The 19,343-nt window shown below is 43.6% G+C and overlaps 2 protein-coding genes across 6 annotated transcripts in view; one reads left to right on the forward strand and one right to left on the reverse strand.

Moving 5' to 3' along the window:
• The window catches only part of VPS8 (VPS8 subunit of CORVET complex), a 200,586-nt gene extending 196,118 nt beyond the window's left edge, over positions 1-4,468 (forward strand). For all 3 annotated transcript variants that reach the window (XM_081138242.1, XM_081138241.1, XM_081138243.1), the window contains one exon: positions 3,765-4,468. In XM_081138242.1, coding sequence (XP_080994368.1) covers positions 3,765-3,914 — 150 coding nt within the window. In that variant the 3' untranslated portion in view covers positions 3,915-4,468. The remainder of the gene's footprint in view (positions 1-3,764) is intronic.
• Positions 4,469-8,488: 4,020 nt separating this feature from the next.
• Positions 8,489-19,343, reverse strand: part of LOC308557704 (UPF0524 protein C3orf70 homolog) — a 53,936-nt gene continuing 43,081 nt past the window's right edge. For 2 of the 3 annotated variants that reach the window (XM_081138430.1, XM_081138429.1), the window contains exon 2: positions 8,489-14,708. In XM_081138430.1, coding sequence (XP_080994556.1) covers positions 14,155-14,708 — 554 coding nt within the window. In that variant the 3' untranslated portion in view covers positions 8,489-14,154. The remainder of the gene's footprint in view (positions 14,709-19,343) is intronic. The other variant, XM_081138431.1, reaches the window with a different exon arrangement.

Genomic DNA, 19,343 nt, shown 5'->3' on the forward strand with positions numbered 1-19,343 from the left:
AATATGTCCAAATGAAGAAACAAGAAGAAACTCCAGAGAAAAACCCTAAGGCAACTGAAGTAAGTGATTTGCCTGATAAAGAATTCAAAGAAACTATCATAAGGATGCTCAACAAACCTGAGAGTACAATAGAGGAATTCACAGAGCATTTCAACAAAAATAAAGAAAATGTAATAGAGAACCAATTGGAAGTGAAGCATACAATAACTGAGGCGAAGACTACATCAGAAGGAATTAACAGCAGATTAGTTAATACAGAAGAACAGGTTAGTGACCTGGAAGACAGAATAGTAGAAATCACCCAATCAGAACAGCAAAGTGAAAAAAGATTTTTTTAAAAATGAGGATACTGTAAGTGATCTCTGGGATAACATTAAGGGCCCAAACATTTGCATTATAGGGATTCCAGAAGGAGAAGAGAAAGGGGCAGAAAGAATATCTGAATAATGTCTGAAAACCTTCCTAGTCTGGGGAAGGAAACAGACATCCAAACACAGGGTTCCACACAAAATGCACCCAAAGATGCCCACACGGAGGCTGGATTAAATGGCGACAGTCAAGGATAAAGAGACAATCTTAAAGGCGGCAAGAACACGACATCAAGGCTCATACAAGGGAAACCCCGTAAGGCTATCAGCTGATTTCTCAGAAGTGACTTTACAGGCCAGAAGGGAGTGGCAGGAGATATTTAAAGTGCTCAAAGGAAGGAATCTACAACCTAGATTACTACATCCAGCAGGGTTATCATTTAGAATTGAAGGAGAGAGAGAGTTTTCTAGACATGTGAAAACTAAAGGAGCTCACCACCACTAAAATGGCCTTACAAGAAATGTTAAAGAGTCTTCTTTATGCAGAAAAGGTAATAACCAGAAATAAGAAAATACCGGGGGAAATATCCCACTGGTAAAGGCAAAAATACAATAATCACAGTGAATCAACCACTTTAAAAAGCTAATATGAAGGTTAAAAGACAATAGTAGAAAAACTAACAATAACAATAAATAATCAGGATACACAAAGCAAAGATATAAAACATGATGTCAAAAACAAAAAGTGAAGGGTGGAGAAATACTGTAGTGCTTTTAGAACACAATTGAACTCAAATGCCTATCAGCTTAAAACAGACTGCGATAGATATGGACAGATAGATATGTACCTCATGGGAACAATAAACCAAAAATATAGAAAAAATACACAAAAAAATGAAGAGAAAGGAATCCGATCAAAACACTGAAGAAAACCAACAAATCAAAAGGGAAGAATCAAGAGAAGAAGAAAGGAACAGTAAAAAACAACAAAACCACCTTGAGACAAATCAAAATAAAAACGTAACCTAACAGCAAAAGTAGTTATAGTAAGATGAAAGTTTATAGCTATACAAGCCTACCTCAAGAATCAGGGAACATCACAAATAAACAATCTAAACCTCCACCTAAAGAAACTAGAAAAAAGGAACAAACAAAACCAAAGTAAGTAGAAGGAAGGAAATAAAGATCAGAGTGAAAATAAATGAAATAGAAAATAGGAGAATGATAGAAAAGATTAATGAAATTAAGAGCTGGTTCTTTGAAAGAATACATAAAATTGACAAGCCTCTAACAAGACTCATCAAGCAAAAAAGAGAGCACACAAATATATAAAATAAAGAGAAATTAGAACTGACACCACAGAAATACAAAGGATCATTAAAGAATACTATGAACAATTATATGCCAACAAATTGGAGAATCTAGAAAAAATGAATAAATTTCTAGAAACACAAGCTTCGAAGAGTAAACCAGGAAGAAACAGAATCTGAACAGACCAGTGCTAGCCATGAATTTGAAACAATCAAAAACTCCCAACAAACAAAAGCCCAGAACCAAATTTCACAGGTAAATCTAAACATTTAAAGAATTCTTACCTATCCTTCTCAAACAAACGGAGGAGATGAAAAGACATTTCTCCAAAGAGGACATACAGATGACCAACAGACTTATGAAAAAATGCTCAGCATCATGAACCGCCAGGGAAATGCAGATCAAAACCACAATGAGATACCACCTCACACCTGTCAGAATGGCTTTCGTCAAAAAGTCGACAACATAATGTGTTGCAAAGATGTGGGGAAAAGGAAACCCTGGTGCGCTGCTGGTGGGAATGTAGCCTGGCGCAGCCACTGTGGAAAACAGTATGGAGGTTCCACAAAAATCTAAAAATACAACTATCATATGACCCAGCAATTCCACTTCTGGATATTTATCTGAAGAAAACAGTACTAATTCGAAAGATACATGCACACCTGTGTTCTTTACAGCATTATTTACAACAGTCAAGACATGGAAGCAACCTAGGTGTCTATCAATACATGACCGAGAAAAAGTAGTAATATACACAGTGGAATGTATACAATGGAATGTTAGGCAAGGAAAAAATGAAATCTTACCATTTGCGATAGCGTGGATGGACCTAGAGGGAATTATGTTAAGTGAAATAAGTTAGAGAAAGACAAATACCATATGATTTCACTTATATGTGAAATCTGAAAAAACACAGAAAACAAAAAAATAGACTCATAGAAACAGAGACTTAAAGGATGGTTGCCAGAGGGGAGCAGGTGGGGGATGGGTGATAAAAGTGAAGGGGAATATAGTCAGTGATATTATAAGTTTGCATGGTGAGAGGTGATTACTAGAGTTAGTGATCACATTGTAAGGTATAAAAATGTCAAATCACTATATTGTACACCTGAGACTAATATAATTAATATTTTAATACCAACTGTACTTAAAAAAAAAATTTTTAAGAAGTAATACACATGTAAAGGACCTAGCATAGTACTGGCACCTAGAAAGTGCTCACCAGTTACCTGGGGCTATCAGAAGTCCCCACAGACTTCCAGCTTGGATTACCCTGTGATGGCTCACTCCTCACAGCCGTCCTGTCCAGGGGAAGGATCTGGACCCTGGGTGTGGAATTCATCTGTCCTCTCACCATCAAGGGAATCTCAAGGGCCATCAAGGGAGCCAGGCCATCAGGCTCCCTACTTTTGCAGAGGCCTCTTTGAGGTAAAAATAATGACCCCTCTGAGTAGCAGGGCCTGGTTTCCCAATGGGCTGGCATTAACCATTCCTCCTGCCACTCTCTGTCCTTGGCAGCTCTTCCAGAACTGAGCCACTAACAGTGAGGTTTTCACTGGCGTCATTGGTGGAAATAGGGAAGCTGGGAGCAGGCAGGATTCTTAAAGGAGAAGGTAGAGTCTCTGAGTTTCCCCTGGAGCCCCCCTGAGTTTGAATGGCAGCTGGACATTCATTTGGAACTATCCAGGTACTGAAGAGAGCAGTCAGAGACAGTGATTGTAATGCAGGTTCATTCACCCTGAGAACAGACCAACAGAGAGCAGTGAGATGAGCAAAGGGGAGAACCTCAGCTCAGGGCGAGGCCACAGGGCCAGGCACCAGCTGGAGGAAGTGTACTCAGAGTGCTGATGGCCCAGAATCAGTTGGCTTTCCATCAGCACAGAGGATTACAGTTTGATGTGCCTGCAGGACGTACCCAGTCCACTCTTATTAAAGGAGGGAGTTTAGTGATCTTGTCCACAGTCACATTACTTGTAGATGCAGACCTGGGATCCAAACCCAGTGTGTATACTCTTCCTGCAGTGCAGCATGGTCCTCTTGTACTCGAGGGAGGGGACTCAGGATCCCCCTACCCTGTTCCACATCCAGCCTCTACACACTCTCTGTCCCCACTGCCCTGGTTGATGTGTGTCCCCTCCTTTGCAGCTGGCTCTCCTTACAGAACTGTCCCAGAGCCGAGGCAGTGAGAACTACAGGCCATTTGGTGGCTCCCAGAGTGACCCTGCTTTCAGCAGCATCTTCCAGAACGAGAACTTCCAGTTGCAGCTCATTCCCCCGCCTGTAACTGAGGACTGAGGCCTCCAAGACCAGAGACGATCCCAAGGCAACTGGGGGTGACCCCTCTCGACTGGCTTGGCCCCCACTGCCTCCCACACTTCTGAGCAGAGGGTCCAAGGTGGAGGCTTTCTCCATGCCCATCACTCCTGAGGGAGGCTCCCTCCCCGACTCTTCCATGATGTTGCCACAGCATCGATTCACCAGACTAGTTGATTCTGTTTTGCTTGTTAAGCAAAGGAATGTCACATGCCTCCATCCAGCTTTTTGAGAAAATGTGCTTTGCTGTTGGGACTTTTTTGTTTCCCTGGAAGCCTAGAGAATAGGTGGAGTTCATGCAGATGGCATCGGAGTCTGTCATATTCGTCTCCTTCAGCTGGCAGGTAACATGGAGGGACTTCAGCTTCTGCTGCTGTTGGGAACAGTGTGGGCCAGGTTGCAGCATAGCTGAAACCTGCACTGGAGGGAGCCACGGACCTGTGGGGTGGGGGCATCTCCCTTTTGATGTGTTTATGTTAAAACCCATCTGAGTGTAAGATTTTCCCTTTCTAATAAATGCCTCTGTGTTTAAGTTCTGCGGGCCTCCTGGCTGGCTGTCTCGCCTCAACCTATTAAGCCATAAAGGACATTTAGAACACTTAGTACCGCTATTCCATTTTATTAAAGTCAAGGACCTTGATTGTGACAACACTACCTTTATTCAAATAAGCAGCTTCATCACGACTCACTCAGAGCCGCTCAGCCACCCAAGTGCTCCTTTGATGGGGACTGGCTGCCAGAGCAGCAGTTTTACATTTCTTGGCCCTGGAGACTTGTACGTCACTGAACCAACAACAGGAGGTCACCACACACAGACTAGGTTTCCACCTCAGGCTGAGGTGCTCCATTTTCAGCAGTCTGCTCAGAGAGGATCAGACTCTCATGGACTGGCTTCTGCTAACCAAGCCCACAGACAATAGATGCATAAACTAGATGCAAATTTGCTGGCCTTTAATTGATAGTAGGGCCTGCTTTGGCCACATACTAGCTGTGATCCTGGACAAGTCATTTAACTTCTCTAAGCTTCAATTTCTTATAAAATAGAACTGTTTTGAAGACTAAATGAAACAATGTGTGTAAACATTTAGCAAATGCCCTGAAATATCAGCTTAGCTTTTATCATACAGGCAGACCTTATTTCCCTGCACCACCCTTTATTGCACTTCACAGGGTTTTTTTACAAATTGAAGGCAAAACCCTCCACTGGAGAAAAGATTACAACTTTCTTAACTGCAGTGCTCTATTTTAGTGCTCTGGACCCAAACCCGCGATCCCTCCGAGGTGAGCCTGTGAAACTCCGCCCGAAACCCGCTGCACCTGATGGAGGTGTACCGAGGCCACACTGGAGGAAGTGGCTGAGCATTAAGTGAACACCCACTGGATGCTGGTTGTAGCTACATGAGATAATCTCAACCCCATTTTGCGGATGAGAAAGCTGAGGCTCAGACATGATAAATAGGTTAACCGAGGTGACACAAGAAGTGAGCAGAGACCTGAACTCAAAACTGATTCTAGAGCCAAGATGCTCCCTCCCCAGATTACAGATCAGAAGGTTTATTAATGAGCTTAAAATTAAGGCCAAAGGAGTTTGCTATTCTCAAAGCACACTTGGTGATTGTTCCAGGCAGCTTACTGAGTGTCAGAACACCAGCTCCAACCAAAAGTCAACAACAAATCACTCTCCTCCAGCCTCTGTTTTATCATCCCGAGTTCCTTAGCTTGTCGTTCAAGTCAGCACCTCTGCGTACATTACAGTAGCTTCATGTGCAGGTCATGCCTGCCTAAGAAGCAACTCTGGACTGGATGTGACGAGCTGCCTTGTCTCCCCCAAGGGGAGGTGAGAAACCGACTCTAAGTGCTGGGTTCTGGAGATGTGCAGGCCTGAGCTGAGCCCCAGTCCTTGCCACCAGGCAGCCACTGTCCCTGTCCCCCGTCTTATGGCACTAAGTGCATGTCCTAGTCTGCACTGATGTCAGGTCCCACTTCAGAGCAGTTCCTTAGGGGCAAAGACTGATCTGGAAATATTTCTAGACTCAGCACCAGCAGTGGTTCAGCTGCCATCTCCATGGAGCTTACTGAGGAAGCAGGTGCTCCCAGGGTGAGGGGCAAGCTAAGAGCAGGCATCTCTGAGGGCCCCACTCCAGCTCCACTGCTTGGTCACATGCAGACCCCTAGGCTGTGATGCGTGGTAAGAGGAAAGATCTGGGGGAGGGAGGTTCCAGAAACCCTTCAGGCACCATTTGGGAAGGGTAGGTACCTGGTCTGAATGTCCCTCCCATGCTGCCCCCCGGGGTGGGGGGGGATGATCCTCTGAAAGGAAATCAGGCCCTGAGGGGAGAGGGGAGTGGATTTGGGTGGCCACACACAGCAGTGTCATCACAGCTTTGTTCCTTGAACAGCCAGTATCTGAATGGACAACCTGAAAACATGGCTACTGTCAGCTCCCAGCTTCAGGCGAATGCCCCCCCCCATCCACACCCACACCCTGCACTTGCCCCTCCCTCCTGCCACCAGGGGCAGAGTTGCACCCAGTTCTGCACCGGAGGCAGAAGGGACTGCTGGAAGGAGCCTCGGGCTCTACGCACAGCCCCGCCACTGGCGCCCCTGTGAGCTGAGGAAGGCCGTTTGCTCTTCTGAAAAGTAAGGATGAAAGCGACCTGCTCCGTCTACAGCAAGTCCCAGTGACGTGGGAAGATGCTTTACAAAGTAGCACGTACCAGCCAGAGCCTGCGGGGGAGGGGGAAGCGTGATTGTGGGAGATGAAAGCCGGCAGCGGCCCCCTCAATGTGCTTCAGTGAGTAATTCAGGGCTCTGGGGATCCTTTCAGAAGCTGCAGGCTCCTACTCGGCTGTCTGGTGGAAATGTTTTTCCAAAGGTGCCCCCAGAATCAGATGCCTGTGACGGGCCCAGGGATGCAGGAAGGCCTCCTGGTGTGTTGTCCTCTGGGCAGCCCAGGGCCACCTCCAGGACCCCAGGGAGTCTGAGCACTGCTGAGCTCCCAGAGGGCAGCCTCGGTCATTAGAGTTCACCCCACAGCCCCTCCTCTGTGGAGCCCCTGCCATCTTTCTCCGCCAGCCTCCTCCGAACCCTGACGCTCTGTGAAGCCTTCCGGGGCTACCGATGGAAAATGGCAGTTTGACTCACCTCATTTCCACAGGTGGGTGTTTTCCTGTCCGTCTCCTACACTCGAGGTCAGGATCACGTTCTGTCCACTCCATGTCCTCCACAACACAGTGCTTAAAACAGAATAGGTATCACCACATTTTCTTTAAAATAATCATCTTTTTTAAGTAAACCTTATGAACAGAATGTTCACAAACTGTATGTATACAGCTGGATTATTTCACGAAGTGAACACACCTATATAACCAGCACCTGGATCAAGCAAACAAATGACCAGCACCCCAGAGGTCCCCTTAAATTCCCTGTTCCTAATGCACCCCTCCCCAAGTCAAACACTACCCTGACTTCTACCAGCACAGATAACTTTGCTGGGGCTGGTCTGTCTGGGGTGGGCCTAGTGCAAGGGGGCCTCGGGGGCGGGGAGGAGGCCTGAGGAGCAGGGCAGGGTCTGACCACACAGCCTCAAGCTGAGGGAGTAACACCGGCTGCATCTGGAATCGGTGGCAGGTTGGGGCTCTGGCTCTGCTACTTACCTGCCGTGTATGACTGACTTACCAGCCTTTATAGTTGACTTAGCTCTTGGTTGTTTCAGCCAAACTCACAAAATTACCCCGCTCTGTCTACCAGTGTTGCTGGGAAATGCTTGGTAAGCCCCCATTCGGTGCTTCGCTGATCCATGATGCTCTTTCCGGTCATCATCTTGCAGTGACACTCAGATCTCTGTCTTGGGATAAGTCACCTGGGGTTTTGCACTAGGTGACAGGCTAGGTGTCACACAGGGCTAAAATGTCGCACCAGGGCCCTACCTTTCTCATCTCCCATCTCCAAATTCACAGCAGAGCTTCCGGCTAGGGACTGAGAAAGACAGTAAGAAACATCCTCTCCTCTCTCCCCAGCCCACTGGCCCAAGAGCTTTGCAGCCATGGTTGGAAGTCCGGAGCGGGGTCGCTCCTCGGTGGAAGCCAGGTGGCTCAGGGCACACACTCCCCAGTCCAGCCGTTAGTCTAGCCCAACAGGCTCATGAGTTGGTCAGACGCTGCCCACACTTGCAGGCTTGTCCGTTTCCACCCGCACTCACCGCCCTAGGACTCGTCACGGCCAACATAACTTGCTGGGTTTGTTTCTGACTATGAAAGTAATATCTATTTTAGAAAACTAGGAAAATTCAAAACAAAAAAAACCCACCATTAATGTCTAGGCATATTTATTTCGCCTTGCTTTTCTCATGTTTCCGCCAAATTCCCGTATCTGCCTGGCTCCGGAAGAATTCCATTTGGCCTCCAGCTGCCCCTCCTGGAACCCTACTGTGGCGAACCAGAGTCCCAAGATCCTGTCGTACCCACAGCTCTGTGTCAGCATAGAACAGGGGTGGCACACCAAGGGTTAAAGGCATTACCAGCTCCCAGTGATTGAACTGCAATGAGGATGAGGGGCTAAATTAAAGTTTATTGCAGAATAAAAGTGTGTGTAGTCAGCAATTGTAAGAGGCTACAGTGAAATGCCTCTAGAACTTGGCAATACAATTATATGAAGTTAAATTAAAAGAATGCACACACAGTCGATGAGATTAGCTGTCTGTAGAAGTCATTTTAAAAGACAAGTTATCTTTTGTGAAGGCAGAGAGAGCTACTAGCCCTGACTGCTAGTCAAGATGGGATTCAACATGGAAGAAACAGTGGCCTAATCAAAGCACTGAGGTATTTGCAGAAAGATGGTGTGTGCGCGCACGTGTGCGTGTTGCGGGAGGTCTGTGTGGAGTACAGAAGAGGAAAGGGGAAGGGAGCCTGTGGCTGTTTCTCAGCACTGCCTGGAGCGCAGCCCCCCGGGGGGCAGCGTGACCCCCAGCCTGTGGGAAGGTGTTCGCTGAGTGGGGGACAGGCTCTCCTCCCAGGCTCACTAGGCAGCCACCTCACTTGGCCTCCCAAGTACCTTGAGGGTGGGAAGGGCCACAAGAGTAGACAACACAGGCAAAGGGCCAGGACGGTGAGCTCTAGAGCCAAAGTGATGGGTTCAAATCCTGACTCCCGCTACTTACAAACGGTGCCCCATGCAGCAAAAATATTTACTTCCCGAATTCTTTTCCTGGTTTGTGAAATGGGGGTGCTGAAATCTCCTTCAGGGGTTGCTGTGAGGGTTACTCATAGAAAGCAGTAAGGTAAATATTGAGCTATAATTAATACTAACAATGATATTACTAATAAAAGGATTTACTTAGCAGTCCTAGTGAGGTTATTCAATAAAAGCCAACCCCAGAGTTGTTCTTTTCTGGGGGTGCTAAATGTAAAAATTGAGCTCCTGGGTTTGTTTGCCAGCCTGGGGTTTTGACCGTGAGCCTTGGTGACCAAGTGGCTGCACCTCAAGGGCGTGTGGTTGAACTGTCTACGTGGTGTGTGTAAAATGAATACAAAGCTTGTAGCTTTGTGTGAAAGATACACCGTTTGTGGGAGAATGTAAGTGTTATCTGTATAAGCCTAATGTAGCCAACAAAAAAGTTCTCAATACAAAGGGTTCTGGGAGTTACCAGGAGAGGTGACGATGAATGTGTATTATGGATAATGACATTTACCTGCATTTCACGAAGCGTTTATAAAGTTTAAATGGGATAATGATGTAAACCGCTTATTTCCTGGGACAATGTAAACATGCAATATAAATATTTCACATTGTACAAATGCAAGTTTTGTTTTGTTTAGCTCATTGTGTTGTTATTTAAGTCAGAACCTCTCGGAACTGCAGGGAAAGAACATTCCAAACTCCAAAATATAAAATTTGTGCTGGTACAAAAGAAAAAAAATTACGTTTATTTTACAAGGTAGTTATTTTCCTAAAGTACTTTACATAAAGGAAAGTTGAGCTGTCTGTAAGAAAACAATATAATTTTAGGAAATTACAGAATGGTCAACATTGTGCTTAAAAATTTAAAACAGACAAATTTAAAAAATAACACAGAAAGTGAATATTGTAAGGTAAGAACAGCCTAAAAAAGTGTATGAACAGAATGATATGCAAGCTCAGTATTAAACCTCTAGAGATGATCTGCTTTCAGACTTGTTCGGAATATCAGAGAGCACTGCATCCACCTTAATAGAAAAAGGAACTCAAAGCGCTATAGAAACATGGCCCTTTCCTAATACAGTCCACTCTCAATTATCCATAATGAAAGGGAGCCATGGCATATAAAATGTTTAAAATTCCAGTATTAATTTTGAGAAGCATCCTTGTACTTATGCTTGGATGTGAGAAATGCTGACATCCCTGGGATCACGGCACTGATGAAGCGAGCAGAACTCCTACTTCCCTCTCCCCTCCTCAAGGGCAAGACACTGATCACAAACTACTTTCTAAAAAGCCTCAAATACAGCTGGCCTCCTTCATTGTGGTTCACAGCTCCTCTGGGGAGGGGAGTAGGAAAGAACACAGTTAAAATTTTGTTTTCCTCATGTAGCCAAAATGTTTCAATAAAATTTTGCAAACAAGATGGAATAACCAAGAGCTGACTATATAAATATTATTTTATCGTACGCTTTTTTCCTTGGCTAGTGGTATTTATACTGCCAAACATATCTGGTATTCTGACAGCTTTTTAAATTATCTGGTTGTATCCTATCACCCAAATAGAGAAATCTGCATAAGAGGAGTAGTTATGATCAATTCCATAAAAACCGGGATACTTCAAACAGGCCAGGAAGGGAGGTTAAGAAATAAAACCCCACCCCCCAGCCAGAATCAAATCTTAGATCAAATCCAAAAGGTACTTCAGGACAACTTCATGGCTAGGTTCTGGTTTTAGTGCTTTTATTTTCTATAGTATTACCTTGAACCACAAGTTTTCCCTTTCTAGGAAAGCAACCTTTTTTTCTTCAGAGTTTTCCTCAAACTCTCTTTCCAAATCTTGAAAATTACAAGGTAAAAAAAAATCTAGATTTGATGGTAAAGCCGTATTTGTTAATGTACCAACTAACTACAACTACAAAGCATTTTAATTGCTTTGTCATTTCTCAGAGAAGTTATGAGCATATTTGAAACTTGAAAATTCTAAAATAAATTTTGGTGCGATAAGCAAGCTAAATTCCACACAGCACTTATTTTGTATCTTCTACCTAACACCTCTTACACCGACTTTCAAAAAGTAGAAATGGGGCCAGGTTTTTACAAAGCCCAAGAAAGCAGTTTCTCCATCTGCACAGCCCAACCCTCTGTTCAGGTGAGCACACCACCAGGTCCAAATCAAAAGCTTCCATATCTCTCAGTGTACAAGTATTAACCAAAAGGCTATTTAACATGACTGTTTCCAATGCCTATAATACACGTAGCATCTAAATATTTTCTAAAGTGCCTATAAATATGCTTATACAAAAGAGCAATATAATATCAGGATTACAGAGAAATTCTTTTATATAATATAGAACAGAACAGGCCTAGAATTTAAGTTGAAACCACACATTTTTATATCCTTGTCAGTTGTTTTTGGAATGCAAGCATAAAGAAACAATTCTGGTTCAATCATATATGATTTTCTAGAGAATTAGTAATATTAACAATACTAGGACAAACAAAATTCTTGCTTGTGCTTGTTTAGAAAAGGTTGAGATCCAGGAGCATCTAATATTTAGAACCGAATGGAACATCTCCAATTTCTATAAAGTATACAGTAGTAAGCTAAGCTTAGTGAGTTTTTAATTATAAAGAGATTGTGCAAATATTTAAAGTGTTATCAACCATTATTAAATCCAAAAATCCATTAAAATTGTGGCTACTCTGAATGGCAGTTCAAGAGTTTTAAAAGTTATAGATATTATTGGTAAAAGGTCCAACCCCGAACAGCCAGCTTCAGAAACAGGGCCCTGTGACCATGAATTTCCATGGCTTTAAAGACCTGGTGGTTGACTCCAATTAGTTTAATGGACTGGAATGAGGAATGTGGGCCCAGAGCAGAGAACCGGTAGGAACAGTGCAGAGAAAGAAAACCCTCTGTATGTGCACTGGGGAATTCAGTGAGATCACCCATGGGTGTGGGGGGGCGTGCGGGGAGGGTAGACAGGACACTGATGTTGCTGTTACCACCTCGAATAACAACAGTTGTCTGTACAGCTTCTGAGCTCACTTCAGCTGGCCACTCACTCATGGGAGGCACTGAGAACCTCAGGCAGCGCTCAGCAGATATCTGTCCCTAAGCCACGTGGGCTGGGAGGCCAGGCCAGTGTGGAAGCCCCTCACTGCCCCCCCCACCTGCCCTCTACTGTGCCCCGTTCCTGGAGCTCCTCACCACTTTAATGGTTTGACTTGTTGAGTCTTACATTTCAATAAGTGGGAATCCTTATGCTTTCTGTCTAGCTTAGAAAGTTTTAACTGACACTGTTCTCAAAGGAACCTGCATACTCTGCTGTCTAGACCCTATGGATGTTTAGGACCTAAACCTAATGAGTGTTCTAGCCAATCACTTGAACTACACATACAACTAGGAAAGCAGAGTCTGCTTAGTGATTTGTGAAGGAACCCAAGTGGAGGCTTCAGGGAGGAACACAATGGACCTCCTCTTATTTCTTAAAATACAAACTAACGTAGCACAGAAGAGAGGTGCCACAATGCCGACAGAGCACATTCATGGGTAGTTAGGATATAAGAAGTAGCTCTCTATCTCCAACTCTGATAGTTCTAGTTTCATTAGGCCATATGTTAAATTTCCTGGATTCTTAACTATGCCTCACAGAGAGAGGATTTGGAGAAATGGCAGATAACCAACTCACACACAAGAACACCTGGTATAAATGGAGACTGGGAGTAGAATTCTGAAGAGAGCTAAATAAGATAGAATTACTCACTATTTTGTATGTGTGAGAAAAGGGAATATGTAAAACAGACCATGAGTATTACTGTAGTAAAATGAATGACTACACAAAATATTTTCTCCTGACTTAGCAGTGAACTATTTCAACTGCTTTTGTATTTGCATAAAAACCCATGCATTGTAATGAATTCTAATCCATTTCCCACCTAAGCCATTCTAATGCTTCATACAACCAAATGAAGCAGAATTCACCAAACCTATTAGATTCATTCCTAATCCCTAAAGGACTGCTGTCTTTAGCATTTCCATGCTAACTAAAACTATTACTGATATTTTCTTAAGACGTCAGATGTGGCTGCCTCCTAAATATAATAGCTGTATAACTTCCTAAAAGTTTTTCCCAGATTTGAACGACAATTAAGAAAAGCAGGGAAATGTTGGGAAACCCACCCAAGAGACCAGCTCAAATGCTGCAACACATTCCCCAGCTACAAGCCAAGTACATCTCTCCTTTCCCTGGGTTCCCAGAGCATCCTGGGTAATGCTACCTGCATGTCTTATCTCCATTATTAACCCGTGGTTCCTTCACGTGGGGAGTCAGGTCTTATTCATTCTGTATCCCCACAGCACCCTGCAGAGTGTACGCACTCAGCAAAAGCTGGATTGAGCATGAAATTGAAGATGTCGTCTCCTTAAATGAAGGTCTAGTTCAGCCCCAGGTGACGGAGGGCTGTGCAGACACTGGCCACAGACAGGGGCTGAGCTGGCCCTCACTACCCTCCTAGAAGTCAGCCAGGCAGCTGGCCCTGGGCTGTGCAGTGTGAGGAGAAAGGGAAAGGGAGAGAACGACATCTACCAGGGCACAGTCTGTTGCCCTCGCTCATGCCATTCCCACATGGGACAAGCAGGGCAGCAGCGGTGCCCGTCAGCATGCCAAGAGGAACTGCCAAGAGTTTTCCTGTGAAGAACTGGGTGTTTAGAAAATACTGTCTCCTTCACTCTGGGTAGCTCCTCAGCCTGGTCCACGCTACTCTGTGATCAGCACTTCATCGCTCACAAAGTTCCCAGTGAAATTAAGGCTGGGTCACAATTCATGACACCAGATAGATGCTACATAGAAAGTAAGTCAAGATACAAAAGAAAACAATACCTTAGTTATAAGACTAATTTAAGAGTGAAGCTAATCAGCAGACCACTGAGCTGCTATGGTGGTTAGAGTAGGGTAGAAAACACCAACTGCGCTGGAAGAAGGCTCCATCCAACGAAAGTACAAATGCCCAGCTGGGGCCCGGGCGCGGCCTCCTGCCTGACTCACACGGTGGTCTCCATCGTTTCGATCACCTCCAGGTCCGACTGTGACGGCGAGAGGAGGGTGCACTCCTCGGGCTCCCAGCTGCTCTCTGGGCTGTAGTCTTCCTCTGAGCTCAGTTCCGCTCCTTCCGTGTCCTCATCACACGACTCCACACAGTGAGCCCCAACGGCGTTGATCCCGGAGTCCTCAGAACTTGAGGGAGAAGAGCAGTGATCTATTTTTGGCGTATTGCTCTCTTTTGAAATTAAGGCATCGTGTGCAGAGACCTCCTGAGGGCTCATTTTGTGGGAATGTGGTGCTGGCTGCTTCTGCACATAACACATCTTCCCATTAATACATTTAACCTGATAGTTGTCAATAAAGAGGTCTGAGATCATACAGTACCTTGGTGAATCAGGTGGGAGGGGAGGCTGGAAGACGGATGCGAATTTCAGAAAGTGTTCAGTGAGAGAGACTGAGATCTGAATGGTGTTTGTGGGTTCCCGAGGCTTCGCAGGAATCTCAGTGCTCGGAAGCTGTTCCACGGGAGTCATAGGCTGATACACGTATTTGCCTATGGGGAACACAGAGAAAGCAGTCGAAATCTAAGCCACAATGGTTTCTTTCCAAGAGTCAGAATGTTCTTAAAAATATTTCAATAACATCTCAAAAGAAGCTAATAATAGAATCATTCCATATTGTTATAATCAATTAAAAACAGACCATGGTATATAACATCATGGTATTTTCACCTAGAAAACTCAACATGCCTTACAAATCTTAACTATATTTGAATCTTTCTAATGACTCTGAAGTAGGTGGGTGGATACAATAATCTTTATTTTATAGACATATATTTTAAGTGACTTATTCCACATGCTAGACAGAATAAAGAATGTCCATGATACAGTATGGTGAAAGCACAAATTGTAAAACAGTATAATACACAATAAAATTATAGTTCCACTTTTATTTTTAATGATTATATGTTAATATACATTTATAAACTGGAAGAATATATACCAATTTATTGTTGGGATTACAGAAGACTGACTTTAGGTTTCTGTACTATAATCAAAATACACACACACACACACATATTCCAAAGTGACGGATGGCCTACAGGGCTGTGGCAACCCCCCATGGCTGGGGTAAGGTGTAGGGTGTGGAATGGTCTCTTTCCAGACCAGAGCTCCTCGGTGTCCTAAGTAGGAGATGTTCCCCATGACACCAACTCCACTGGCACTAAGCAGCCTAAGCCAAGCAGAAGCAAAGGAACATGCGGGCACAGAGCGGAGGTAACCTGCTGGACTGAACCCTCAGTGTCTCTCTCACCGTTTACATGAAGCAGCACCTAATGGGTCAGTTCCTGACATGCCTGTCCTTCTCTCTGATTTCATTCAACATTTAGCAAAGCCTCCCACGTACAAAGTGCTAAGGAAACAGAGAGATGAAAATTACCCAGGCTATGAATCTAAAATGATTTAGAGGACATCTGTAATATTTTCAACAATAAAGATAAACTTAAAAAATAAAATAAAAATGATTTCAAAATAGAAATATGGAAGAAAAAAAAAACAACACAGAAAAACCCAGAGGCAGTAGCGACAATTACAGGCACCATCTTGGTTTTTCCTATGGAGCTGATTTATCAGTCAGTCCACACCGTATCTGCCATACACTATTTATGACAGGGCTTTAAACCTCAGCACTGTTGGCATTTTGGACCAGTGCTCTCCTATGCACTGCAGAATATTTACCAGCATCCTCAGCCTCCACCCACTAGATACCAGTAGCACCTTCTCCCCAGTCAATATGTCCCCAGACATTGTCACATACCCCCTGGGGGGGGCAAATTCACCCTGGCTAAGAAACACTGACTTGTGACATCCTAGAGATGCAGCTAAGTCACTCACTGTGTGACTCCTGTTTTATTTCTTGGTCAGACTGAAAATTCTAGGATAGGAGTCGCATTTAGAACACGAACTACCTTAGATTGTTTAAATAAGCTAATTAAGCAGAATAGCAATTTCAGATCAGAAATGTGAGCAGCAAACTAAGCCACAAACAGCACATCAGTGATCTATTAGATCAATCAAGCCTGCTTGTGTTTTTTACTTCTGTTTCTTCTGCACACAAAAAAAGAGAAGTAGACTCAGATACCACAATTTCTTTGTAACAAAATTACCTTAAACTATATTCATCTTCATTTTGGAGGAACATATAGAAAAGGCACATTGAAAATGTGAAGCCTCTGGGTTCCCAGGTCACTCCCAAACCTGGACATGTATCATGCAAATCCTATGGGCTGATAAGAATGCAAGTGAGAAGAACCTGCCATACCTGCCCTATGTTTAAAATATGTCAGGCCTTTTCATTTGTTTCCTGTAAAACAGGGTACTACTGCTTGTCAGGCAAAGTCAGATCATGTAAGATCTAACAGTTTGGCGTGAGAGGACCTCTGCCTCCAATTGTTACAAGTGGGCTTATCAGCTGAAGGGAAAAAAGGTGGGCCCTGCAATCCGCCAGCCCCAGGATTAGAGAAAGACGTATCCAGGCAGGGGACAGAGAAGGGGCTTGGAGAACCCAGGGGACTACTCCCTTCTGTCCAGAGAGCAGTTAACAAAACACCTGGAATGGAAGTTTGGTCTTTTCTATCCTTGGCCAGTGGAACGATGGAATGGAGCTCAGGAAGCGGTGGGTGGCAGGCACTCAGGAAACACTGGTTGCAGAATGCTCATTACGTTCATTCCACCCAAGTAGCCACCGACTTAGTGACCTACTTGTCACAGCCACAGGAGGTTCCTGGCAGTTGATCCCTAGACCCAGGAGGGATCAGGGTTTTATTTAGTCCAAAGAAAGAAGAGATCATGAAAGCCTGACTGGAGTGTCTCTAACCACACTCACCTCTCCCTCACCTGCCCCGCCCACTTCCTTTGTGCTTCTTCATAGTAATTTCTTTGTTTTTCCTCTTGTTCTTGATTCATCTGCCTCTTTCTCTCTCTAATCCTCTTTCCTCCAAAGCTCTGTTTTTCTTCCTTGATGTGCAGTAAAAGAAAGAGGAGTGCAGTTGGGAGAGGGAAATGAGTCCTGCGTTCCAGAGTCCATTTCCTTCCAAGAGTTACACCTACTGAAGGTGTTTACTCAGAGCTGGGAGGCCGCCCATTTACCTGGTCGTATGGGATACAGACGCAAAGAGGAAGGCCGAGAAGAAACAAATGAGTAAAGATGGCCAGATGAAAAACAAAGCTTAGTAAACATCTTTCAAATATTGTTTGATTTGCTTATAAATACCTAAATAATAAAATAAAACAAACTCATATCAAGGATTTGGTTTTATAAAGAGCTCAGAGGGGTCAACGTTGCTCCAGTCCCCAGTAATTTCTACTCTGTACACTATGCTGTGAGTCCATGTTCACAATGACAGCCCTGAAGCACAGCAAGGTCAGGAAGTAACTGAGAGACTCAATTATGTCCACTCTACTGTACTTCCTAAGAGAATAAAAGGAACTAACACGCTTCTGCAATAGCAAGGGTTGAAACAAACGGGTTTCCTGACACTTAGCCAGGACATTCAATAACTGCTATACTCTATTCTCTAGACCATCTTCTTAACGAAGGACTTACTACATTATTTAAAGAAATAAATGTATGAGAACTTTTAAAACTTAAACCTCTAAATGGAAAAGATATCGAGTGTCAGGGCTTAGAGAAGAGCAGAGCAGAGGGAGAGTAAAAGGAGGTTCTACAGTGTGATCCATCAATTCCGCTTCTGGGTATAAATCCAAAAGAACTGAAAGCAGGATCCCGAAGAGAGATCTGTGCACCGTGCTCACAGCAGCAGTATTCACAAAAGCCAAAAGGTGGAGGCAGCCCAAGTGCCCACGATGGGTGGAGAAACGATATGGTATATATAATTTTATATATATATATATATATACACACACACACACACACACACACATACATATATATATATATAATTTAAAACAATACATACAATGAAATTTTATTATTCAGCCTTAAAGCATAAGGAGACCCAAACTACAACACTGATGAACCTTGAAGACATTGTGCTAAGTGAAAAAAGCCAGTCACAAAAACACAAATGCTGTATGATTCCACTTATAGGAGGCACGCAGTCAAATTCATAGAGACACAAAGTAGAATGGCGGCTGCCGGGCCGGTGGAGAAGCGAATGGGGAGCTGTTGATGAACAGGTACTGAGTTTCAGTTCTGCAGGATGAAGGGTTCTGGAAAGGGATGGTGGTGATGGATGCACAACAATATGAATGCAGTTAATACCACTGAACTGCACACTGAAAAATGGTAATGATAGTGAATTTTATCTTTATGTATTTACCACAATTTTTTAAATTAAAATATTAATTCATGTAATTCACTATATTAACAGACTGGAAGGAAAACTCCGTATGATCCAGAATATACAAGGTGAGGCAAAAATAGGTTTACAGTTGTGAGTACGTGAGACAGAGTTTCTTCTTGTATTATTATTTATTAATTATTGTATTATTTTCCATACAAACTATAGACCTACTTTTGCCCCAACTTGTATAAAGAATTCTTATAGCTCCATAATGAGCAAACCCAATTTTTTAAAAAGGGGTATATCTATGCAATGGCAACATGAGGGATCTTTGTAGTGAGGGGAATGTCCTGTGACTTGACTGTGTCACTGTCAGTATCTTGGTGATGATACTGCATTACTATTTTGCAACTATAGTTGCCTTTGGGGAAAAGTAGATAAAGGATACACAGGATCGCTCTGTATTTTTCTTAATGCACTTCTGATGAGAATGTAAATTGGTGCAGCCACTATGGAAAACAACATGGAGTTTCCTCAAAAAATTAAAAATAGAACTACTTTAGGACCCAGAAATTCCACTTCTGGGTATTTATCTGAAGAGAACGAAAACACTAACTCAAAAAAACATATGCACCCCCATGCTCACTGCAGCATCATTTACAACAGCCAAGACATGCAGGCAACCTAAGTGCCCACTGATGAAGAGTGGGTAAAGAAAACATGGCACATGCACACAATGGGATATTGTTCAGCCATAAAAAATGAACTACTGCCATTTGCGACACGTGTGGACCTTGAGGCATTATGCTAATTGAAATAATTCAGAGAAAGACAGATACCATATGATTCACTTATATGTGGAATCTTAAAAACAAAAACAAA

This window comes from Miniopterus schreibersii (assembly GCF_964146895.1).
Source record: "Miniopterus schreibersii genome assembly, chromosome: 5".
NCBI classification, from domain to species: Eukaryota; Metazoa; Chordata; class Mammalia; order Chiroptera; family Miniopteridae; genus Miniopterus; species Miniopterus schreibersii.